The sequence below is a fragment of the Vicia villosa genome, unplaced genomic scaffold (assembly GCF_029867415.1).
Source record: "Vicia villosa cultivar HV-30 ecotype Madison, WI unplaced genomic scaffold, Vvil1.0 ctg.004153F_1_1, whole genome shotgun sequence".
Classification (NCBI taxonomy): domain Eukaryota; kingdom Viridiplantae; phylum Streptophyta; class Magnoliopsida; order Fabales; family Fabaceae; genus Vicia; species Vicia villosa.
Window position 1 is genome coordinate 43,348 of NW_026706381.1, and position 26,490 is coordinate 69,837.

The window sequence follows — 26,490 nt, forward strand, 5'->3', positions numbered from 1 at the left end:
CTTTTAGCTGAAACTAAGTAGACGAATGAAATAGCGAGTGTGACAGATAACATGAATTTTAAAATGATTATATTTTTAAGAAATTAAGTAGACGAATGAAATAGCGAAAGAATTAGACAACTTAGAATATAAATTTTGATAAACGGGTTAAGTTAGATTGAGAAATGAGATGAGAATTATTGTTAATAAAGGAGTGAAAGAAGAATGTTATAGATATAAATAGAGTAGGAAATCCAGTTATAGTTTTGAAATTCGTAGTAAAATAAGACACTTTTAATGTTATGAATGTTTACGCATCTTTGGTTGGGTTAGCAAAACACCTTAAAGCAATTATTTTTAAGAATTTAGAAGATAGGACTTTTTTTAGGAGGGGATTTAACTAGAAATGTAGAAAGCAAGAAGTTTTGAAGGGTTTTGAGGGCATGCATGCATGAGGAGTAAGGTCTCTAGTAATGTGAAATGGATCAACATTTGGATCATCAAGAATCTTGATTCAAGATGATTAGCACAAATCCTACAAGATAACAACTTCTCCACCTCAAGTTTATAAACAAATCCAACAAATTAGTTACATTTTCCTTCTTAGTTTTCTGTTATAACAGTTGATTAGTTAGAAGCAGTTATAAACAGTTAGTTAGTTACATTTCCTTCTTACTTAGCTGAACCTCTTCATTCATTCATACTATAAATACATAATCTCCGTGTACATGTAAATCAATTCCATCTCTCTCTCTCTCTCTCTCTCTCTCTCTCTCTCTCTCTCTCTCTCTCTCTCTCTCTCTCTCTCTCTCTCTCTCTCTCTCTCTCTCTCTCTCTCTCTCTCTCTCTCTCTCTCTCCATACTCCATAGCTTGAAAACTCATTGTTCTTGTTGCACAATAATGGAAGAGGATGACAAGAACGCGGCAGCAAAGATGATCGGTACTTCCACTGCTGATCCTCAGAAAGAAGATGATGATGATATACTTCCGGAATCAACATTGGAGTCTTCACTCTTCAATCAAGTTCACATCAATGAAGAACCTTCTCAAACTGAAACTGCTGCTACTTCTTCCAAGAAAAGAAAACAAGTAGGTGGTGATGTAGCAATCAATAATTCTTCAACATTTCCATTGCCATTGGATTCTTCTCCCAACCTAACACCAAAGAAGAGAAAAGAGGGACCTTCTCTAACAACTTCTTCAGAAACTCCAGCCAAGAGGAGAAGAGGACGCCCTCCTGGTTCCAGATCAAAGAAGGAAAAAGAAGGACCTTCTCGAGCAACTTCAGAAACTCCAGCCAAGAGGAGAAGAGGACGCCCCCCTGGTTCCAGATCAAAGAAGAAAAAAGAAGGACCTTCCCGAATAGCTTCTGCAGAAACTCCAACCAAGAGAAAACGCGGCCGCCATTTTGGTACCGGTGGTGGAAAACTCGCCTCTCATATTATAGAGTTGAGTGCTGGCCAGGTATAACATGAACTAACCAATCTTCATATTTTAGATGCAATTTTATATTACATTTATTAAACATACGATTTGCAGGATGTGGTAGATGTTCTATACAAAATATCCGTGGAAAATCCTCGTAAAACAGTTACCATACTTTCTGCGCTCGGTTCTGTATCAGACATTGTCGATCTTACTCCCAAGGGTCTGAAGCACTGCAAGGTTAAATTTTGCATCTTAGTTTTTCAGTCATGTCTTTTAATTTGGGTTGTGTACGTTTATTCCAATTTCCTATATGCATGCAGGGAGAATTTGAGTTATATTTTATGGCTATAAAATGTATCGTTGAAGATGATGGTTGTCACTGTCGTGACAAGGCAACTTTTGTTGTTGGATGCAAAGATGATAAGGGAAATTTGTTTGTAAATACTTCTGTCAATTCCCTCATAGCGGCCGGCCGTGTTGAAGTAAGCAGATCATAAATTCTTATATTCAAAATCGCTGCAGTCATTTGTTTTATTTAAGTGAATCATCGAATTAACAATCTTTATCTTTTGGTTAATTAGATTACTGCGACCTTATTCAACACATACAACGCTAAGAAAAGAGGTGCAAGAATTTTGGCGTTTGCTGGTGCTACTGCTCAAAAATGATGAGAAAAATCCTATAGCAGCCATGCCTCTTCAGAAACTCCCACATCAAGACATGAAGTCTCCATCTGTTGGGGACACTTGAATTTAAGCATCTAGCTGTGGTGTATTGATTGTACATAGACTCGGAAAATGATATTCAGTGGTTTTGTTTTTGAAACCATAATTGTTTCCTTTTGTTTTTTCAGTGGTTTTGTTTTAGGAAATGATATTCAAAAGCCATAATTCTCGTGATAATGTTTGTATATAGAGTCAGTGATGCATTTTCATGTCATCTATTAATTCCTTGTAGAAGATAATACTGATATACACTGAATTGAATTGATTGTTACTTGCAGAGGCTGCATTGAAGTTTTAAAATTATGCAATTTTTGTTAGGGAGTCATTACTTCACATATGCTACACTTTACTGTGTATTGTTACATTCAATGTAGACTTTTTATATATATTCCAAAACAAATTGACAGTATTACACTATTACTATTAAAATGGCTTATTTATACGTATTAATGATTCGCAACTTGTAATATATCAGTGATGATTTTTACATGGTATTACCTAATCAATGAAACGAGCACTCCTCAGCAAAAACAAAATCAATTTACCTAATGGCTCTAACATTATCTCCACTATTTGTGGCACTGTGGCATTAAATGAAAATATAACATTGCACCATGTCTTGTATGTTCCTACATTTACATGCAATCTAATCTCTGCTCATCAATTATCTGCTAACAATACTTGTCACCTTGTTTTTGATCATTCTTCTTGCACTATTCAGACACTACCTTCAATAAAGATGATTGGGCTTGCTAAAGTATATAACCACTTGTATATCCTAACACAGAATCCTAGCATCCCCCATGCTTATTACAATGAAACATTTCATGCCATTTGTAATAATAATGTCTCTAGCAAGTTTAATATCTGGCAACATAGGCTCGTCTGCCCCTCAAACAATGTATTAAAATCCATTCATCAAAGTTTTCCATATGTTAATGACAATTCGAATTCTATATGTGATTGTTGCCACTATGCTAAACAAACCAAATTATCATTTCTTTTAGGCACTATTAAATCTTCTACTGTTTTTTAATTAATCCACATGCATATATGAGGACCATTTTCTCCATCATCTATCCATGGTCATGCTTACTTTCTAACCATTGTAGATGACTACTCAAGAGATACTTGGATTTTTCTTATGAAATCCAAAACTGAAGCAAGACCTCTCATCATCCAATTCATCAACATGGTGCAACTCCAATTCAACACTTCTGTCAAACAAATTCGCTCAGACAATGGAAAAGAGCTTCTCATGCATGACTACTTCAAAAACAAAGGAATCTTTCATCAACATACATGTATTGAAATGCCACAACAAAATGCTATAGCTGAACGCAAATACAGGAACATTTTGAACGTTGCTCGTGCTATCATGTTTCATTCACACCTGCCAAAAATTTTCTGGAATTTTGCAGTCAACCATGCAGGGCAGACAAAAGCTGGACCCTCGTGCTTCTAAATATCCTCCTTGGGTACAAACATGGCATCAAAGGATTTATTGTGATGAATTTTGCCACACATAAAATCTCCATAAACCGCAATGTCTCCTTCTATGAACATGTGTTTCCTGTTGTCCCACCTTCAAACATCAATTCCCCCACACCATCTACCTGTACCCAGCTCTGCTCAACTTGCAGACATATTAACAAAACCTCATGAACCATCTCCATTCACAAGTATTCTTTCCAAGCTTGGCATCTCGTTTAACTTCGCATCAGCTTGAGAGGGGTATTGGACCATATTTCCTATTTCCATATGTCACTCACTAGCCGTTAGGGTTTGTTATTGTTGGTTTCTATTTTGTAGGATAGTTAGTTATTTTACCTTACTTGCATCTCAAGCCATCTCTTGTATATATATGGCTATACTTCTTCTTTGTGATACAAGTTCAATAATGCAAGCATATCCATTTCATATTAATTCATACTGTCATATGATATGTTGTATATGCCCTCTTGTTTATCTTGGATTTTGCCTAATTTTCTAACTTTGTGATTTTGTTTCTTTTTATTATTATTAAATAAATTAAAAAAAAACATTGCTTACTTTTGTTAAAAAAAGTTATAGGACAAATAAATGTCTTCATCCTTTTCTAATCCCAACGTATAAGTTCCTTGGCAATGGCATGAATATTGTAGCTTCTAGTATAATCACCTATAGTATTTTCTGACAACCAGCAACGTCCTTCTTGTCCCACCTTCTAACATTCTCTTCATTCCGGGCGTCGACATGCTGTGTTTCTGCACTTCCCAATTCTGCAGAATCTGAAATTTCAAAGGTGTAACCGGTTACAGCTTTCTTAGTAACCAGTTACAGACTGCTCGTAACCAGTTACAGGTTGCTACATTTGCTTCAATTCATCGACCAAAACGTCTTGGCTAATCACAATCCTACTGTTTGCAGCATCATACAGTTTGTAACCTCCAGTGGAGTGATACCCAACAATTATCACGTGCGTACTAGAAACGTAAGATTCAATTTCACAATACATGGGGATGTAGCTCAGATGGTAGAGCGCTCGCTTAGCATGCGAGAGGTACGGGGATCGATACCCCGCATCTCCAATTTTTTCTTTTAAATTAGCACTTGAGTTTCGAATTGGATTGATTGTTTTACTTGAATTGCATTGAAGTGGTAAAACTATGCAAATACGTGTGATACACTCAACTGTCAATATGTTTTCCGAACCAAGTGACAGTCTAAGTCGTATATTTTCTCACAGTATATCAATTATATTTGCATTCTTCCTAGATGCAAAATTGATTTCTAGAATGAATGGGAGCTGGATCAATAGTCCTTACAAGTGATAATGAAGGCATTAGGTATATGATTTCTCACAGTATTCAACCTCCATTAAGCAATATGAAATTTCTAACTCAGACTTATATCACATCAATATATCAAGTATTATAGTATTAGTCACTTGTTCTCCATTTACAACTATTTCATGATGATATTAATGCGAAGTCTAAAAAATTACTATAGAAATTCAATGATGTTTTGAAATCTAGGGTGATGGTTTTATCTGCGATGATGCTTAAACAAAACCCAAAAATCCTCAAATTGGGTTTGCATAGGAAGAAACATTGAGATTTCACTTTAATGGGTTTGAAAAAATCTCAATTGATTTTTGTCCAAGTTTTAATTTGACGTTTTTTATAATTCAACTTTATGTTTTGATAAATATAATCATTTTCTAGATTATAACAGGAAAAGTCCTTTATATATGTAGAAGAGAGCATGAATTGTTTTCTGTTATGACAGTTAATTAGTTAGAAGCAGTTATAAACAGCTAGTTACATTTCCTTCTTAGTTTTCTGTTATGACAGTTAATTAGTTAGAAGTAGTTATAAACAGTTAGTTACATTTCCATTTTAGTTTTCTGTTATGACAGTTAGTTAGTTAGAAGCAGTTATAAACAGCTAGTTACATTTCCTTCTTAGTTTTCTGTTATGACAGTTAATTAGTTAGAAGTAGTTATAAACAGTAAGTTACATTTCCATTTTAGTTTTCTGTTATGACAGTTAGTTAGTTAGAAGCAGTTATAAACAGTTAGTTACATTTCCATTTTAGTTTTCTGTTATGACAGTTAATTAGTTATAAGCAGTTAGTTACATTTTCCTTCTTAGTTTTCTGTTATGACAGTTGATTAGTTAGAAGCAGTTATACACAGTTAGTTACATTTCCTTCTTACTTAGCTGAACCTCTTCATTCATTATACTATAAATATATCATATTCTTTGTGTACATGTAAATCAAATCCACCTCTCTCTCTCTCTCTCTCTCTCTCTCTCTCTCTCTCTCTCTCTCTCTCTCTCTCTCTCTCTCTCTCTCTCTCTCTCTCTCTCTCTCTCTCTCTCTCTCTCTCTCTCTCTCTCTCTCTCTCTCTCTCTCTCTCTTTCTCTCTTTCTCTCTTGCTCACATTCCATAGTTTCAAAACTTATTGTTCTTGTTGCACATCAATGGAAGGGGATGATAAGAAGGCAGCGGCAAAGATGGTCGGTACTTCCGCTACCGATCATCAGAAAGAAGTCATTGATGAGAAGATATTTCCGGATTCACCATTGCATTCTTCACACTTCAATGAACTTCACATCAATGAAGAACCTTCTCAAACTGAAACTGCTGCTACTTCTTCCCAGAAAAGAAAACAAGATCCATTGCCATTGCCATTGGAACCTTCTTCAGAAACTCCAACCAAGAAGAAAAGAGGACGCCCTCCTGGTTCCGGTTCCGGATCAAAGAAGGAAAAAGAAGGACCTTCTCGAACAACTTCTGCAGAAACTGCTGCTACTTCTTCTCCCAACCTAACTCCAAAGAAGATAAAAGAGGAGGAACCTTCAGAAACTCCAACCAAGAGGAAAAGAGGACGCCCTCCTGGTTCCGGTTCCGGATCAAAGAAAGAAGGACCTTCTCGAACAACTTCTGCAGAAACAACTCCAACCAAGAGAAGCCCTGGCCGCCCTACTGTTACTGGTGGTGGTGAATTCTTCCCTCATGTGTTTCAGTTGAATGCTGGCAAGGTATAACATCAACTAACCAATCTTCACATTTCAGATGCAATTTTATATTACATTTATTAAACATATGATTTGCAGGATGTGGTAGATGTTATATACAATTTATCCGTGGCAAATCGTGGTAAAACTGTTGCCATACTTTCTGCACATGGTTCTATATCAGAAATTGTCAATTTTACTCCGGACGGTCGCAGGCACCGCAAGGTTAAATTTTGCATCTTAATTTTTCTGTCAAATCTCTTAATTTTTGATAAGTTTTGTCATATCTTTAAATTTTGCGAACGGTCGTTTATTCCAATTTCCTATATGCATGTAGGGAGAATATCACCTGATGTCTTTAAAATGGCCCGTTGATGATAATGTTCATCGCTCTCGTGAAAAGGCAATGTGCACCGTAACATGCACAGATGATCAGGGAAATATGTTTGCAAATACTGCTATCAATTCCCTCATAGTAGCTGACAGTGTTGAAGTAAGAAGATGATAAATTCTTATATTCAAAATAATAGAACTCATTTGTTTAAATTAACAATCTTTATCTTTTTGGTTCATTAGATTATCGCGGCCTTATTCGAAACAGACACCGCTAAGAAAACAGGTGCAAGAATTTTGGATTTCGGTACTGCTCCTCGAAATAATGAAATAAATCCCACAGCAGCCACCCCTCTTCAAGTAAGAAAATCATATTTTGATTATTTTCTTTATTATTGACAGAAATTCATGTTTTCTTATATTGAAAATGGTAGAATCTGCATAAATTTCAATCTTTATGCGATGGTTGATCAGATGTTTGAGGCCAATATGGATCCAGCTAGAGAACATAGTACAAAGGCTGTGAAAGAAGAAGGTTGTACATCTGGATATTTGCCAACAACTCCAACAGTGGGAGATGGAAATATTATAAATCCGACATCAGCAACGACAAGTGCTTCAAATGATCAGGACATGAAGTCGCCTTCTGTAGAGGACATGAAATCTCCTTCTGTAGGGGACACTTGAAATTAAGTGTCTAGTTGTGGTGTATAGATTGTTTCCTGTCATCTTTTAATTCCTTGTAGAAGATAATACAGTGACTTGGATTCTTGTTACTTGCAGAGGCTGCATGAAGTTGTAAAATTTTGCAGTTTTTGTAAGGGAATCATGGCCACACTTTACTGTCATCTTTTAAGTGTCTAGTTGTGGTGTATAGATTGTTTCCTGTCATCTTTTAAGTGTCTAGTTGTGGTGTATAGATTGTTTCCTGTCATCTTTTAAGTGTCTAGTTGTGGTGTATAGATTGTTTCCTGTCATCTTTTAATTGTTTTGTAAGGGAATCATGGCCACCCATATGATACACTTTACTGTTGCATTCAATGTTGACATTTTATATTTTCCAATACAAATTTAGTATTTGATTTGCAACTTGTAATATATTGCCGATGATTTCTAAATGGTACTGCGATATCTCAACTTTTTATGTTGGCTTATTTTGTGTTTTTAGATCATCATTATTCATACTGTCATATGATATGTTGTTGTATATGCCCTCTTGCTTATTTTGGATTTTGCCTAATTTTCCAAATCTCTTGACACATTACAATACTTGAAACATGAGTTCAAACTTTTATGGCTAAGGTTTCAAACTTATCTGAACCACATCAACAACAACTAGTACTTCAAATTATCAGGACATGAAATCTCCTTCTGTAGGGGACAATTGTGAGGACATGAAGTCTCCATCTGTTGGGGACACTTGAAATGAAGTTCTTGATTAGTTCTAGTGTATAGATTGTGTGTAGACTCAGGAAATGAATGATATTCCAAAACACATTTTTCTTTTAAGAAAGAAGGATGATAAGAAATTTAATTCTCATGCCATGATAGATGTTCCTGTCATCTATTAATTCCTTGTAGAAGATAATAATAATATACACTGAATTGGATTGCATTGAACTAGCAAAATTATGCAACTTTAGTTAGGGAATCATGGTCACTCATATAAAATAAACGACGAGAAGAGGTGGGATGCTACATCTCATCAGAGCTTCTACTAAATCATAAGTCCTCGGTTCTAAGGGTATCCTGAACTATTACGACACTACGGCCCTAGTTCTTACGAGATCAACATGAACCAAAGAGGTACGAGAGCATACCAACCTCGTACTACTAGAAGATGCTACGTATTAGCTACTTGGGTCCTTGTACACCAATGAGAACGAATACTTTAGGATAGAGAGACCATCAGCCGACGCTTATGGAACAGGTGACTTCCGATCAATCCTTCTCGATTACAAGTTGTACCTACGGGACTCAACTTATGCATAGGAGATCGAGGTATAACCACGCCCTACTATGTGAGAATACTATGCTCTTTGCATACTTGGTTTGAGATACAAAAATATGGTCTTGCATTTGCTTTACTTGAAGACCAAGAAAATAAGTGAGTTCTCCTACAAGGTCTTCATATTCTCCTTCACGACTAAGTCAATTTCCATAAATAAATTAACTTAACCTATTTTCATGTTTTAATTAATAAAATCATATAATTGGCAATCATGTGGCAACAAAGTAAGCGCCTAACATGCTAATAACTTGTCAAGTGTCACTCCACATCAATTTTTGTCAATTTCTCTTAACATAAGATGATTTGAATGGCTAAAATTGTAGATAGAAAACTTTAAAAATACGATTGCTTAAAGAAAATATTTTGGAGATTAAAAAAGAATATGCTTTATGGTAGTTGGTCAGTTAGAAGAAGTTATAAACAGTTAGTTACATTTCCCTTCTTAGTTAGCTGAACCTCTTCATTCCTTACTATAAATATATATATTCCATCTCTTTCTCTTGATCACATTCCATAATTTCTTCACATCTGATCCTCTGAAAATCAACATTTACTCTGCAAGGTTAAATTCTGCATCTTATCTTATAATAATATATATGTATAGCTCTTAATTTTTGGTCCATGTCTTTTAATTTGTGTTGTGCGCTCGCATGATTCATTTTCCTACATGCATGTAGGGAGAATTTGAGATACTTTCAATATCTGTAAGAGGTCTCATTGGTGATGATGGCCGTCACTGTCATGCAAAGGCAGTGTGTTCCATTTCATGGGTCGATGATAAGGGAATTATGTACGCAAGTACTTCTGTCAACTCCCTCATAGCGGCTGGCCCTTTTAAAGTAAGCAGATCATAAATTTCAACCGAAATGGCCGCGCTTATTTGTTTAAATTAACAATTTTTATCTTTTGGTTTATTAGATTATTATGGCCTATTTCAACACAGACAATGCTAAGAAAGCAGGTGCAAGAATTTCGGGTTCTCCTGCTGCTGCTGCTCGAAATGGTGATTCTGATTCTAAAATGTTAGTAGAAGGACAAACAAGTCGCCATTCGCCAACACTTAACATTTTGCCAAATCAACGAGTGGTGGATCGAAAAATATTTCCCATAGAGGCCACTCCTCTTCAAGTAAGCAAATCATATTTCTATTATTTTCTTTACTAAGTTATTAACTTTTAAATGACTGCATGCCTTTTAAATTGAGTTATTAACTTTGAATTAACGATCTTTATCTTTTGGTTCATCAGATGATTGCGACCATTTCTGATCACGCTAAAGAATATTGTGCAAAGGTTATCGAAGAAGCAGCTTCTAGAATGTTGGTAGAAGAACAAACGAGTTTCCTTCCACCAACATCTGAATTTTTGCCAACAACTCCATCTGTGGAAGAACAAATGATCAGGACATGAAGTCTTCTTCTGTAGGAGACACTTGAAATTAAGTGTCTAATCCTCTATAAATCCGAAAAGCTCTTGATTGTATATAGACTCTGGAAATGATATTCCAAAAATTATTATTGTTTCCTTTTCTTTTTTCAGGGATTCTATTTTAGGAAGGAAGGATGATTAGGAATTTAATTCTCCTGATAATAATAATAATAATTGTATGTAGACTCAGTGATGCATTTTCGTGTCATCTATTAATTCCTTGCAGAAGATAATACTAATATACAGTGAATTGAATTGATTGATACTTGCATTGAAGTAGTCAAATTATGCAAATTTAGTAAAACCTATTAATGCTTGTATGTGATTCGCAACTTGTAATATATCGATGATGTTTTATATTTGGTATTGCGAGCTCTTGATTTTCAAGATTTTGCTTATGCATAAATCTAGTCGACGTCACAATTGCTGCTTTCATTCCTCCCTCATGTCTTTGCAGTTTATTTATTGTGTGTTTAGATCATCATTATTCATACTAGCATTTACCATTAACCTATTTGAATGTTTACGTACTTTTGACCACCTTACACATCAGTTTTGTCTGTGAATTAGGCCTCAAATCAGGTGATGGCCCTTATTACTGACATAAAACAGAAAGGTTGGAACTTGGAAGTAAACTTGAATGTTTGCATTTATCCATTAATGAAAGAAAACTTGAATCACAAGCTTAAGCTTCAAGTTGCACACAGGTTGCACATATATAGTGATGGTGTAGGAGACTGATATAGCGGAGAAAATGAAAGGACTAACAAACTTTCTCACTGACTGACTAAACTTCCTAACAGACTTAACAAACTAATAAGTTGGATCAAGAGCCTTTGTAAAGGGATCTTCCAGTTCTTGAGATGTGTCGATAGGAAGAAGGTAGAAAAGCTAATGTAGAAGTTTTTCTCTAACCAAGTGACAGTCTACGTGGATATGTTTTGTTCTCTCATGAAATGAGAAATTTGCTGCAATGTGTATTGCAGATAGGCTGTCACAATATAGCAAAATAGCTTGCTGCAATGTGTATTGCAGATAGGCTGTCACAATATAGCAAAATAGCTTAGATAATCTTTTGGGTTGCATGAAATAAATGAGATATTTAAGAAAAAGGGGCATTCCGAGAATTGAACTCGGGACCTCTCGCACCCTAAGCGAGAATCATACCACTAGACCAAATGCCCGTTGATGATGCAGAATGAATCGTAAAAGTACTGAAACTTTGTCTATGAAATAAATTGCTACAACTTTTGTTTTTTATTCTGTGTTTGATAGATTGATATAATTTATAAGTCACTCAATGTTTTCTTTCTTCTCTGTACATACGTTTAGAATTACCAAATTTATTTTTATTTTTAGCTTTTTATGCAGTATAGTTCAAAATCTTATATTTTAATTTGAATTGTAATTATGAATTCCAATTTAATGATTTAATTGAATTTTTATCATATATGAAAATCCACCTCATTTTGAATCTATTTTATTTTCAAGATCTGAAAAAAGAATGGAAGAAAATCTATATGAATTCATCTCATTTTGAATCCATTTCATTTTATTTTCACCCCATGTGTAGAAACTAAAAAAAAAAAGTTCTAACTTGTTATATTAAACTGAAGAAGTAAATAGAAAGGAATGAAGAAAAAAATGGTTGAATTGTCATACATACCTTTGTTATGAAAATGTAGCAACCATTTGTTCAAACACAATTTATGTGTGTGTGTGTGAATACATAGTTTAAATTACATATTTTGATTAGTTTTCAACAATATATAAGAGTGAGTGTATCTTTCTTTTTAAAACACTTCGAAAAAACTCTAAGTTATGGAAAAAATTTCTCACTTCTTCTTTTCATTACTATTGAGTTATCTAGTCATAATTTTCTTCTCTTATTTCTATCTATTTGGAGGAATTTTTGTTTTTTTTAGAAAGCTTTGTCTCTTTGATAATTAAGAGTGGTCAAAAATATGATGTAGTCCTTTGATTGTCCTTTGAGATGTTCGGGTGTTCTTGCATTATATTGAGTGGTCTGTACCATGTAGATGGTGTATTTCTAAAATGGATCCTACAATACAATATAAATCCAATATAATTGTAACTAAATATTAGAATATTTTACTGTTATTACTATCTTACTATAAATAAAATATTATAGTAGACATTTTTATTTATAGAATAGTCATAATTGTATAGCAAATAAATATAAAAATTATTGTATTGTATTAGGAAATTAATATAAAGACAATGTTTATTGATACAAATATCAAACCTTAAACCCTAATTCGTCGTCTTCTCCTTCCAAACTTTAGGCGTGTCGTCCCGACTTTCTTTTTCTGAGCATGTTCGACGACAATAGGGATTACAATGGGTAGGGTCAGGTGCGGGTTTCACACTATCCAAATCCGTACCTGAAATCACCACCCGAATCCAAACCCAAAGGCTATTCGGGTGGCAAAATAACTCACACACCCTCACCTGTTGGGTTCGGGTTTTTCCACCCAAAGTCATAGCAAAACACATAAAATACAACAGTAACATTGAAATTCTCCATCAATCCAAATGGGTGAAAAAACACCGTAGAATTGAAATATATTTAGGGACATAAAATACAACAACAATATTAAAATACAACATTGAATTATATATATTTAGGGGCACTTGTGTAATTTCATGTCTAAGCAGGTGTGGTTTCGGATTTCGGGTGTGGTTTTCACACTACTCAAACCCGAACTCGAACCCAGTTAATTCCGGTTCGGGTGCGGGTGGACCCCGTAGGTTTGGGTTTGCTTGCCATCCCTAGACAACAACTATTCCTCCTCCTCTCCTACCAAAACCCTAACCTCTTCTCTCAAGTTTGTCACCAAGGCAGAAACACCACCTCTTATCCACCTCGCTTTCACCATCTCAAACATCGCAAATTTCATCAAAATTATCTTGAGCATCGAAAAAGATCAGTATAACACATGGTTTGAACTCTTCAAAATCCATGCTCGTGTTCATCAAGTTATTGATCATATTATTCCGACCGAACCTGCATCCCCTCCCAACCTCGAAACCACATATCCCCACCTCTGGTCACTACAAAAAATACGCTCATTAGTGACGTGATTTTCACGCCACAACAAGCAAAATCATGTCACAGATTGATTTTTGAGACGTGACTAATTATGTCGTAGGAGAGCGGGGGGCAACTAAGTTGTGACGTGATTTTCATGTCACTAATTAGTAAAGTGAAAATCACGTCACAAAAATTTGCACAGACATCCACACCATTACCGTCAGAGCAGACGTAGGAGATAGTGGGCCAGAAAAGTAGCTTTATTTGCGACGTAATTTCCATGTCACTAATTAGTGACATGAAAATCACGTCACTATTTTTTTACATTTAAACATGAACAATAATTGAATGTTACGTCGTGATTTACATATCACAAATGTCAGCACTAAAGCGTATAATTTGATATATTCACGATACTATTGAAGTTGGCCTTCACTTGTATCATTCCTCTTTTAGCAAATTGGTTTCTTACCTCGATGCAGATTGGGTCGGTTACCCATACACAGGAGATCCACCTTTGTTTATCGTGTCTATCTTGGTGACAATTTAATCTTATAGTCTGCCAAACGCCAACACACCCTCTCTTGGTCCAATGCAGAAGCTAAGTACAACAGAGTCGCTAATGTAATATTTGAATCTTGTTAGATTAGAAACTTACTATTGGGATTAAATTGCCTAGTCACAACAGCTACTTTAATCTATTGTAACAATGTGAGTGTTGTTTATCTATCTGACAACTCAGTTCAACATTAGCGCACCAAATACATCGAGATGGATATACATTTTGTGCATGAAAAGTTGCATGTGACCAAATGCAAGTCTTACATGTTCCTTTATGTCACCAAATTGCTGACATCTCCATCAAAGGATTTTTGTTGCAGTTTTTTTGATAATTTTTGTGATAGTCTCGACATTCTGCAGCCTCTCTTTCGACTATGAGGGTGTATTAGAACATATTATTGTTATTATTAGAATATTATTATTAAAATGTTGTAATAGACATCTCTATTTATAAAATAGTCATGATTGTATAGCAAACAAATATGAAAATTAACATTGTTTATATATAATTGAGAAACCATTTTATTCTAGGGACGTTATGGTTGATAGTTTGTTTGTATATCTTTGGGCAATACCGAAAAACATCTTAAAGAGAGAGGTATAGTTTGCGGCTCATCATAGTAATTCTGACTCTATATGTTTATTAGATTTAATATGTTTTGATGATAGCAAAATAATAATGTAATAAACATCATTAAAAGATGAAGAAAAACTAAACTAAATAAAAATGAGAGATGATTATGATGTTTGGAGCTAAAGTATCAAAAGCTCCACAACCGGACTAAATCGGTGGTGATAAACAAAAAAAAAGTATCAAAAGTTAAAATCAACGTCAAAATAAAAAAAGTAATTTTAAATTGCTGGCTGTGGGGTTCGAACCCACGCGCACTTATGTGCAGAAGATCTTAAGTCTTCCCCCTTAACCTCTCGGGCAAACCAGCTTATTGTTAAATTATTTCGTACAAATTAAGTTTTTCTTAAATCATCTCATTCAAAACAAACTTTACTTTGATTCAATTTCTCACGGAACAATCTAGAACTAAGAAGAAACTTCTACCCAATCCCATTCTTACAAAATCCACAAACCCTAACACAGAAAAAAAAAATCCTTTCTCCAATTCAAATCAAATCAAACGGTTCCACCTTCATCGATCATCAATGGCGGAACACTTAGCATCAATCTTCGGCACAGAGAAAGACAGAGTGAATTGTCCATTCTACTTCAAGATCGGAGCATGCCGACACGGCGATCGATGCTCCAGGCTCCACACGAAGCCAAGCATCAGCCCTACCATCCTGCTCTCCAACATGTACCAGCGTCCTGATATGATTACCCCTGGAGTCGATGTTCACGGCCAGCCTATTGATCCGCGTAGGATTCAAGATCACTTTGAAGAATTCTATGAGGATTTGTTTGAAGAACTCTCTAAGTATGGGGATATTGAAAGTCTTAACGTTTGTGATAATCTTGCTGATCACATGGTTCGAATTTTACCCTCTGATTTTGATTCGTTTTCAGTCGTTTTGATTTTGATTTTGAATCTTAGCCTCTGAAATTTTGATTTTGATTTGGTTCTGGTTTACTTTTCAGGTTGGTAATGTGTATGTTCAGTTCAGAGAGGAAGAACATGCTGGAAAAGCTGTTAAGAATCTCACTGGAAGATTCTATGCCGGTAAGTTTTCTCAGATTTATGGTTTGTAATGTTTGTAGGGATTTATCTTCTATAAACCGATCGAATGATCTTAGTGTAAAATGTAAATAGTCTGAATTGATGAAGAGAAAATCTGGTGATATTGCTATACACTCAAGATTTGTTATGTATGTAATGTAAACATATTATCAACTCTTGATATTTTTCATTGAAGATTGAAATTATTTAATTCGTTTGAGAAATCGCTTCCGAGGAGCATAGTTTTTTTTATCGATGAAGTTTGAATATCAACTATTGTTTCACTTGTTTGCAGGTCGCCCGATCATTGTTGATTTCTCTCCGGTGACAGACTTCCGTGAGGCTACTTGCAGGCAGTATGAGGAGAATACTTGCAACCGTGGTGGTTATTGCAATTTCATGCACTTGAAAAGAATTAGCAGGTAATATTTTCAACATTGTTGATAATTCTTTTTGGTTTGGGTGGGTTTGAATTATACATTGGTGATTGTTTAATATGAATTGTGTCCAGGGAATTGAGGCGCCAGTTATTTGGAAAGCGCCATGATAGGCGCAGTAGGAGCCGGAGCAGGAGTCCTTACAGGCACCGAAGTTATGAGGAGAGGTCTCATCGCAGCCCTCATCGCAGCCGTAGCAGTAAGTATGACGACAGAGACAGAGACAGAGACTATCATCATGAAAGTGATAGCAGGAGACGCAGGACCTCAAGTCCTGGTCGGAGAAGGGGAAGGAGTCCCAGTCGCAGTCGAAGTCCTGTAGGAAGAAGGAATCGTAGTCCAGTCAGGGATGGTAGCGAGGAAAGACGCGCAAGAATTGAGCAGTGGAATAGAGAGAGGGAGGAGAAAGAACCTGCAAATAAAGTTACTACTGAGGAAACTTATAATGGCAATAACGGGCACTCGCAAAATGCTAGCAGATATCATGAGAATCATCAGCAACAGCAATCTCCTCAGGAGGGATATTGATCTGTTTATGTTACTGGTTTGTGTCCACTCTCTCTTGTTTTCCTATTCCTATAGTTATAGGCAACTGTTTTAATTCTAGCACAGACACCCACAGAACAAGTATAGCTCACCATTTTCCGCTGTGCAGGTGGTACAGGTACACTGTTCCATGAAGTGGAAAATGCCCCCTCCCCCCTTGGGATTTTTCCATTTTACTATGCATGATGTATGATTGTATGTGTATGCTTGTATTGTATCACTTTTTGCAGCGTTCCTGAATTGCATCTCTAGTTTGAACCATATTTTCTGCATAGATCTCAACAAAGCTAGTTTGATTGCATTATTTAGTAGGTTTGTTTATCATGGTGGTCAAATATATTACAAGTACTGCACTGCTTAGAGTTCTTTCTTGTTTCCAATGCATGCATGCATTTCATCTAAAAATCATGTTTTTACCTGCCTTACTATTTGCTGTCCCTATGAGTTTTTTTGTTATCCTCTAGCTATAACCTTTGTTGGTTCATTCTTTCAAAGTTGTTGTTCAATATTTACCCTTTTCTTTTAATAAACCACAACACTTTCCCCTTTTCAACTAGCTAATTATCAAAGTTTATTTGCGTTTGCTGGATGTGTGAATTATTTTGTTTACAGTCAGGGACCATGATCACCATCACACAGAAGACTAATGAACGACCAATTTCAACAGTTCTTTAAAGGGATTTTTTGTTTTCTATAAGATGTTTTAAATTGGAAATAGCATTATTATCTTACATAATTATGAGTTTTGCAGGTTCAGGTATCCCTGCTTGTAAGAGTCGAGTCATTGAGTTAATTGCAGTTTACCGTGAAATTTGTGTACAGGTTCCGCCTACACTGTGGAAGGATGTTTTAATGGATCTTTTAGGTATAATTTGGAGATCTTGAGAAGCAGTTTCAACTGGGAAGTAAAAGTGTAAGGATGAAATTTTAGGTGAAGTCTTCTATGTAGAGAGTTCTCTCATGATTGCAGGCAGAGGAATGTGTTAGGATGCTTTCTTATTGTGTAAGCTTTAGATGCTTATTGGAGACTGAGTTTTGAACTCATTTTTATGTATTTGGGTTGTGAAATTGTTACTGAGGTTGTAGCTTTAGATGCCTATTGGATATTTATATATTTTTCATTGGATTATAAGCTGATTGAATATTATTCCTGTTTGGTGACTATTTGGAAACATGTTATATGCTTTGGTGGTTGCTTGAACCATTTTAATCCCTAGTGGAATAAATTTAGGAGATATTGTGCAAACTGCTAAGCAATTTTTTGTTTTAACTCGTAAAATCGGTTGTAAAATTGGAATTGAACCTGATTTTGGCCTGTTTGTTCTGGCTTTTTTTAAAAATGATTTTTATAGTGTTACTAAATTTTGTGAAAAAAAATTTTACAAAGAAATTTTTATAAAAAGCTTCAAATGAAAATTTTGTTTGAATAGTTATTCTTAAAATGTGATTTTAGGTATTTCATCTATTTATGGGAAAAAAATTTGGATATCAAAATTTTAAAAAATCACTTAATTTTGAAGTTATTTCAAATAGATTTTCATAAAAATCATTTTTGAAATACAACTTTTTGAAAATATTATAATTTTGACTAAATTTTAGTCTTCAATTATGTATGTTTATGTTATAGGATGTCAAATTAAGTGTTTCATTTTAGAAAAAACAAATATAAAAAAACTTGTAATATTTTGAAAAACGGTTTTAGAAAATCTATTTTCAAAAATACAAAGAAAAAATCCATTTAGAAAAAACAAATATAAAAAAACTTGTAATATTTTAAAAAACGGTTTTAGAAAATCTATTTTCAAAAATACAAAGAAAAAATCCATTTTTTTAAAGTTGAAACAAACTGACCCTTTACACAAACTAACCCGTAGGAAAATTTCTGAAATATTTTAATTGGGTAATTAACATAATGGTTCGGGCACATCTAAATTTTACATTATAATCTTTGGACACAGTATGATCTTGAGTATTAGTTGGTTGAATTACATTACATTAATATATAGAAACATAGAAGTTCTCTATATATTAATCATAATTAAAATTATCACAACAAGTATAAATCAGTCCAGCAATCTATGACATGAAAATTACATGCAGGTCAATACATGTTAATTTTACCCGAGATCCACGACTAGAGATGCAATTCGGAAACGTTGCAAAAAGTGATACAATACAAGCATACACATACATCATGCATAGTAAAATGGAAAAATCCCAAGGGGGGAGGGGGCATTTTCTACTCATAGTCGTGTTGCTTCTCTCTATTATGTTGTTATTTTGCGCCTCTTCGCCTTTTTTATTTGTGTTCTAATGTCTTCTCTATATTATGTTGTCATTTTACGTCTCTTCGCCTTTTTTATTTGTGTTCTAATGTCTTCTCTATATTATGTTGTCATTTTACGCCTCTTCGCTTTTTTTATTTGTGTTCTAATGTCTTCTCTATATTATGTTGTCATTTTACGCCTCTATGCCTTTTTTATTTGTGTTCTAATGTTCTGGTATGTTTTATTTTGTTGTGTTCTTTCGTCTAGGCCTTTCAACCTTTTTTACAATCTATTGAGGTATTATATATATAATTTCCTTTTCAATTGTTATTTCTCGAAATCTTCTGCAAAATATTTTTTTATAAAATAGAATTAAAAAAATTATTTTCCTATACGATATATTTTTGTTTATATCATTTTACATAATTATTTATTTGTTAAACAATTTGACTATAGGTTCAATTAGTTGGAGAGTCGAAGAAGGATTTGTACGGTTTTTAAATATTGGTATGTATATGATTTTAAAAGTAGACGTTAGACAAGACTAGTTGGATCAGGAACTAAAACTTATTTAACCTCAATTAATTTATGGTTGCCCAACTAGTTGGATCAGTACAGGGCCGGCCCAACACATCTTGAGGCCTGAGGCGAAAATTTAAGTTAAATTTTTTTAATATAATAAAAATATCTTTTTTAGAATAATATATTTTAGATTTTAGATTTTTTAGGATGTAAAATTAATAAATTATATTTTTATTTTCAATTGATAATACAATCAATACATCTAAGCACACTTGTTCTCATTTTAAAAAAAAAATCTTAATTGAAAAAATATTAGTAAAATTCTCTTAAAAAAACTTAAATTTCAAGTATTTATTTATGTTAGAGAACTTAAAAGCGCAAGGCGGGCTACGGCAAAGGATCCAAAAGTTTTCACGGTTAAATTGTTTGTTAAAAAAGGCCTAAAAATATTAATTATAATTAAATAATAATAAAATACGGCCTATTAATTTTCTACAGTTAAACCATCGTAAATTTATACAGGGTCTCGAAAAATATAAAACGACTTTAATTTTTAAATTAATCAATTATAAAATACATATCCTAACTAATTGTTAATATTATAAATTTTTAATAAGTTTTATTATTTAATTTAATTAATTAAAAAGGTTTTGTTTAAAAAAAATTAATTAACTAATAGTATATAAATATAAAAAAATGAGGCCCTAGGCGGTAGCCTTGGTGGCCTACCCCTAGGGCCGGCCCTGGATCAGTAACAGTCATTATATGCTACTTTAACATTCATCAAACATTTGAGTTTAAGCTTCTTTTTTTCATATGAAGTAACATATATAGTACCATTTTGGTCACAATTAATGAACCAATAACATTACATTAAGGGGAAAAAAAACATGCATCTATATCATCCGCATATTTTCCACACTCCAACTTATTATTAGAATCCTCCTTCCACTCTAAAGTATGATTATATCATCTACATAAAGCATGTATCTCGGTACAAGTTATTGGATGTATTTCATGAGTATATCTAATATTAATGTAAAAAGGTAGGGACTTACGGTTGAACTTTGATACAAATCTATTGTAATGAGGAAATTGTTTGTCTCTCCATCATGTGTCCTTACACTAGTCAATACTCCTTCATACATATCTTGGATAGCTCGAATATAAGAAATTTTAACACTAGTCGATACCCCTTATGCATATCTTGAATATGTTTTTGGTCCATCGGATACTGCTCCATCACACGCCGTAGTAGATAGATCGCTTCAATGGTCGACCTTCCAAGCATAAAATCATATTGATTCTTAGTGACTTTAGTCTCTCCTTTCATATTCTTTGCTCAATTGCAATTTCTCATAACTTCATGGTATGACTCATAAGTTTAATCCCCCTATAATTTTTACAATTTTGTATATTGCCTTTGTTTTTATAGATTGGAACTAAAGTGCTTCTTCTTCAGTCAAACGGCATGTGCCTTGACCCCATAATCTTATTAAAAAGTTTGGCGAGTCACTCAATACTTCTATCACAAAAAACTTTCCATACTTCAATAAGTGTGTTGTCTGGCACAACCGCCTTACTATTACTCATCTTTTTTAATGCTTTATTTACTTTTTGTTTCTGAATCTGACGATAGTAATTATAATTTCGATCATCTTCTCTAATGTTAAACTAAATCGACATTACATTGATGATTTTAATAGAAAATTAAATATTACATTTCAATAGTTCGTTCGACGCTTGCACATCTTTAAGATTTGTTCGACCTTTCTTCATACTGTCGCTACCAACTCGAGCAGGATTTTCTCTTCAAAATCGAAATACACTCGCCACATCGCCAAAACATCCTCTCGGTTCTTTAGCTCAAAGTTGTTATAAACGACGCTCTCTTCATTGTCAATTGAATGTGAACGACACTCGAGCTTCACAACCTTTCATTTGTCTATGTAAGGTAGGCGATAGTAGATTTCATCAATGGTATCATCGAGCGAGGTGTAATCGTTGAGTTTGAACGTCCGCCCAAATGTTTTGCCGTCTTAACAGGAGACACTTGCGACATACCAATGGATGTTGATATCATATTGATACATTTTTATCTTTGTGTGAAAGACAACATAAGAAACTCCAAATTTATAGAAAACCTAGGTGAATATGGACCACCTATTTTCTGTCACAGAACTTTGTACCTATATCCATGGAAAGAACCCAGATATTTTGGTTCCGTAGGTATATCTACGGAAAATACCCAGAGACTGCAAATTAAGAAACTTCTATAGATATATCTACGGAACTTTCGTTGTTATATTTTTACAGCAAACGGATTAATAAGAAAAGTGAGTATATTGCAAAGGTATAAATTGATTATATTGCAATGTTAAATAGTGACTATATTACACTTTCAAAATTCAAAACAAATCAAAGCAACGGTCGCTGGCTAAATCTATTGGTGGTTTCATTTTTTACTTTTCCACTTTTGATTCCTTTTTAATTTTCTTCAATCTTTCGAATTTGTGCATCCTATCAACAAAATGATTCAGCCACGTCTCGGGATTGGCGGTAGAATTAGTCGCCCATTCCGGTGACGTAGGTGGTAATGAGGTATCTTAGTTTCAAGTAAACTTGTACAAACTGACTTGATTTTACAAGTCATCCAATACACATGATGCGATCATTTGAATTTCTAGGTGGTGCGGTGCGGAGCGTAAAAATGGTTTTTGAAAATTTGTATCGCGTCAAGTCAATGCACACCCTATCATATGCTCATGCAATAAGATGACCCATTTTAGGGAATCTTATTCATTTTGACACTGGTGCGTGACCGCTCAAGCAAGGAACAAGGGATTCGTAAACCGCTTTAAATTTATATTTCTCTCCATATAACCGCGTGTAAGAGTTTTTATTCGTCTTCACCTCTTGGATAAGTTGATGACGGACAAACGCATGACTATCTTCTCCCTTACCAAGAAAATCCAAAATGGCCCGATAACCGCAATTATCGTCCCCTCGACATTGACGATCTACTCGATGTATTTGTGCATAATAACCGGCATCTCGTCGATGAATGAAATTTTTGGTGGAATTGGTGTTGGAGAGCATTAGCTTATGCGAGCTCTTTTCATGGAATTTTTTTTTTAGATTTAGGAGTCGGTGTGTCGAAAAAAAGATTATAATTGTGCTCACAATAAGGAGACTGTGTAGTCAAGTTGTCATTCGATGTAGGCTTCATTTTCTCCAGAGCATCATTTGTCTTTACTGGTTGAGAAGGCAGTTTCATGTCAGTTGTTTCAGGATATTCATTCTTCCTTAATTGTTCTTTGACGTGGAGTTTCATGTTGTCATTGGCCTTTGAAAATATTTCTTGTATCGCTTCCAATTCGGTAGAAATAGAGATATTCGCTTTACCTCCTTCCTTGCAACCATCATCATCAAAGCTAAGTCTTTTCCAATGAGGGCTAACCTCATTCATTTTTATTGGCTCGCCTAGTTTCATATTTTTAACAATAACACAAGCACACTGGAGACCGTATGTTTTAGAAATAATGCAACCATATTTTGCGCTATCAAAACCTATAGTTTCACCTCGTTTGGCCTCGTGAAAAAATATAGTTCAACAAAGATTGAGACATATTGTCGATTAATTGGGAATAAATAATGTGGTCCTTAAATCTATGTTCCCACATCGTTATGCTTCGACCAAATGTGGTTTATATATCATTATGTTGGTTTTTAATCTGGAGATTTACGAAGTCTCAATCTCAACACAAGTCACCCTTCTATTACCCAACCAATTTTTCAAACTAGCATATGTCGATTCAACTCTGTTGGTGGTTGTATTCCCAATGTCTCGTAAATTATCAGTTCACGCACAGACAAACTTCTCTTTCACCTTATCAAGAATGGTGCTTTCAACATATTTCAATAAATCAGGATTCTTTTCCCACACTTTCCGAAATTGAATGACGGAATCGACATATAATTCTTTTGTCGAAGAATTTACAATACAATTCCATGCATACATTATTTATTCAACAATCATACTGGGCTTCACCAATTTTCCACCTTCAGACTCTACTAGTTTCTGTTAGAACATAGTTTGGTTCTACATCTTTGAAAGAGTTTTGATGATAACAAACATATAATTTTCAGTAAGAACATTGTACTCTAATCGTATGGTTTAGACAGCAAAAGTTTGGAAGAATGTAAAAGTGATTTCTTAAAAGAAAAAGGCTACATTGAGAGAAGTTTACAAGAATAAGAAGTTCTAGACAGGGATTTCTCAGAAGCATAAGGTTGCATTAAGAGAAGTTTACAAGAATAAGAAGTTCTAGACAGTGATTTTTCAGAAGCAGAAGGTTGCGTTGAGAGAAGTACACAGGAGCAAGAACTTTTAGAGATCGAAGGAAGTTTACAAGAACAAGATGTTCTGAAGACAAAGAAGAAAAGTCGTAAACTCTGATACTTAAAACGCTTCAAGCACCATCAAGTTGCAAAGAATACTCTAATGATCAGAAGATCTATAATGTTACATCATCAATACAATATCATTTCGTAACGGCTGAAAATTGATTACAGCGGACACAATCTTCATTTTTAGAAATAGAATTAATCAGCATTTCATCAAGTTTCCAAAACAAGAATGCTTGTCTCCCAACGGATCAAAATGTCCTCCTATATAAAGAAGTCTTTGTTGAAGAATTGGAATTTGATCCCATGCACGCAAAAGCAAAAAGAGCACTCAACTATACTCATATTTTGTTATCTCTTATTTTGTGATTTAATTTAGTGTATACATCACAGTTGTGATACAGCTTATTAGAAGCATGTTTGTAAACACATAAAGAGTATTGTTTTGTAATTGTTGTTCCTTAAGCAAACTGAGTTGTGGTTTGATCTTGAGAAGACATTGACGGTTGTCTTCGTGAATTTGTAATCGAGTTTGATTAGTGGATTAAGACCTCGTAAGAGAGAGGCAAAATCAGCTTAACAGGGTGGATTGGAGTAGTTTGAGTTCAAACGAACCAGGATAACCAAACGTGTCTTTAAGTTTTAATTTGTTAAAAACCCAATCCAACCCCACTTATTGTATTTTTGGTTTCTTCAGTTTCGTCCCTCCCGCGGGTTTAACCCGACTTCTTACATTCATTTTTATGTGATATCGACAAAGTAATGCAATAGAAGAAGGAAATACATTTGTCACTGCATTCATCAATACAGTATCGCGGTCCGTAACAATCACCTTAGGCATCTCAACTTGTTCTTTCAAAAGTGACTGACACACCTCTAATGCCCGTGTAAAATCATCCAATAATTTCAACAGTTGTTGCATCTCACTTCTATCTCCGTTAATCGCCTTGTTAGTTTGGTACTGAATGTTATACACTTGCCTTATATTTGATACATTGCCAAGTTCCTTTTGTTTCGAAGTGGCAAGTATATTTTTCGGTAAGACAAGATTCAAGGTCATGTCATTAATACATATCTTCTCTTCTGGTTTGAGCTCACATACACTAAGATGACCTTGAAACTTTGAGCACAATTCATTGTTATGCAAACCACAAATAACACTAAATTTCCACTTCTTACTAGCCAATATATAACCACAAATTTTAAAAGGACACTCATATGTTATACTACATGTGCCTTCTCTTTTAAACTTCCGTAGAGGAGTATGATATTTTGCGCTTCATTCAAACAACATTGTTACAAAAGCGTTTCTTCTTTTCGAACCATTATTCGATCTTTCTATTACCACACCAAAATCAAGTCTAGTTGCAGTCATACGAATCCGTGTGAGCATGCTATTTTGATCATCAAATTCTTGCTTGTTATTAAAGTCGTTGCCTACATCTACCGCCTTCGCGAAAACCCCTTAAACATTCAGATAAATATCGTATGTAGAAACTAATTCTTTTGAGATTTTATCAGGATGCATCATACCTATTTGTAAACAATAACAAAAATAACACCAAATTATAAAACTGATGTAAAAAAAATCACAGACACGCTCCGGAGATGTACCTACGGAACGTGTTGATCTTGAACATGTTCCAGAGCTATACTTACGGAAGCAACGTTACTTCTTATTTTTTACAAAAAAAAAAATCATCATTAATATGAGCAATGTTATGGATAAAGTTAAATCTTTACCTGAAATTCAGTCTTTTCTTGCTCCCTTTGATTTGTTGCACCAAAAAGTTGAAGTTTTGGAGTGAAAAATGATATTTGATGTGTGAGATATTGGATCGAACTCTAGTATGGTCGAAGGGTAGCTTCTTTGTTCGACAGGATTAAGCATGAAGTCGAAGGTTGTTCACATGCTTGTGTCGAAGATGTTAGGGTTGTTAGCATGTTAAATTAGGTTTTAGTGTTTAAATCCTAATTTGTTAAGTTAGCTTGTTTATTAAGTTGGCTTGTGTAATGGATCTTGTGGAAAAAACCCATTAGTTAGTATGTTAGGTTTTATTATAAATAGCATTATAGTCTCTCATCATTGCTAAGCTGCAAATCCTAATTTAGGGTGAGAGAGGTTATTTGTTATTCTTATAAACTTGTAATCTTGTTTTCTAAGAGAAAGTAAAAGAATAGCAGTTATAATCAATTCTTGTGTTCTTCTTATCTTCCCTAATTCCTATTATATTTTGTTCTTGACATCAATTTTCACAACATGATGGTAGAGTTTTTTAGATTGGTGAAGGTGAGCGTTGAAGAAGAAAAACAACAGTGGGGTGTGATCATGTTGGTTCAAAGTATAACAGAATGTTCTGGAGCTATATCTACGAAACATTATGGCGTTAAGACATTCCGTAGATCTAACTCGGGAAAATCCTCTGAACTGAATTAATTTGAAGTTTTTCCCAATGCTTACCAGTTTAAAATACTTTCGTAGATCTAGCTCCGTAAAGAACGAAATTTTGGCAAAAAAATATATTTTCTAATATATATATATATATATATATATATTTAAAATTATGGAGTATAAATGAAATTGTGCTAAGTGTCTAAAAGTATCAAGAAGTGGAT

The 26,490-nt window shown here is 34.3% G+C and overlaps 2 protein-coding genes and 3 non-coding genes across 6 annotated transcripts; 3 read left to right on the forward strand and 2 right to left on the reverse strand.

Annotated features, from left to right (window-relative positions):
- Nucleotides 1-880: 880 nt before the first annotated feature.
- LOC131641836 (AT-hook motif nuclear-localized protein 9-like) lies at nt 881-2,076 on the forward strand. The gene is made up of 4 exons (XM_058912137.1): nt 881-1,444; nt 1,520-1,645; nt 1,729-1,890; nt 1,990-2,076. The coding sequence occupies exons 1-4, from the start codon at nt 881-883 to the stop codon at nt 2,074-2,076; spliced, it is 939 nt and encodes a 312-aa protein (XP_058768120.1).
- Nucleotides 2,077-4,630: 2,554 nt separating this feature from the next.
- Nucleotides 4,631-4,703, forward strand: TRNAA-AGC (transfer RNA alanine (anticodon AGC)). The gene has a single exon. It is a non-coding gene; the product is annotated as a tRNA-Ala (tRNA).
- Nucleotides 4,704-11,521: 6,818 nt separating this feature from the next.
- TRNAP-AGG (transfer RNA proline (anticodon AGG)) lies at nt 11,522-11,593 on the reverse strand. Its single transcript has one exon. It is a non-coding gene; the product is annotated as a tRNA-Pro (tRNA).
- Nucleotides 11,594-14,883: 3,290 nt separating this feature from the next.
- TRNAL-UAA (transfer RNA leucine (anticodon UAA)) lies at nt 14,884-14,966 on the reverse strand. The gene has a single exon. It is a non-coding gene; the product is annotated as a tRNA-Leu (tRNA).
- A 54-nt stretch (nt 14,967-15,020) lies between these two features.
- On the forward strand, nt 15,021-17,842 carry LOC131641841 (splicing factor U2af small subunit B-like). Of its 2 annotated transcripts, XM_058912141.1 has the most exons (5): nt 15,022-15,507; nt 15,617-15,698; nt 15,991-16,117; nt 16,207-16,676; nt 17,501-17,842. In XM_058912141.1, the coding sequence occupies exons 1-4, from the start codon at nt 15,184-15,186 to the stop codon at nt 16,658-16,660; spliced, it is 987 nt and encodes a 328-aa protein (XP_058768124.1). In that variant the 5' UTR covers nt 15,022-15,183; the 3' UTR covers nt 16,661-16,676; nt 17,501-17,842. The 2 variants fall into 2 exon arrangements, with proteins under 2 accessions (XP_058768125.1, XP_058768124.1); XM_058912142.1 differs by having other exon boundaries at nt 15,021-15,507; nt 16,207-17,842.
- Nucleotides 17,843-26,490: the final 8,648 nt, after the last annotated feature.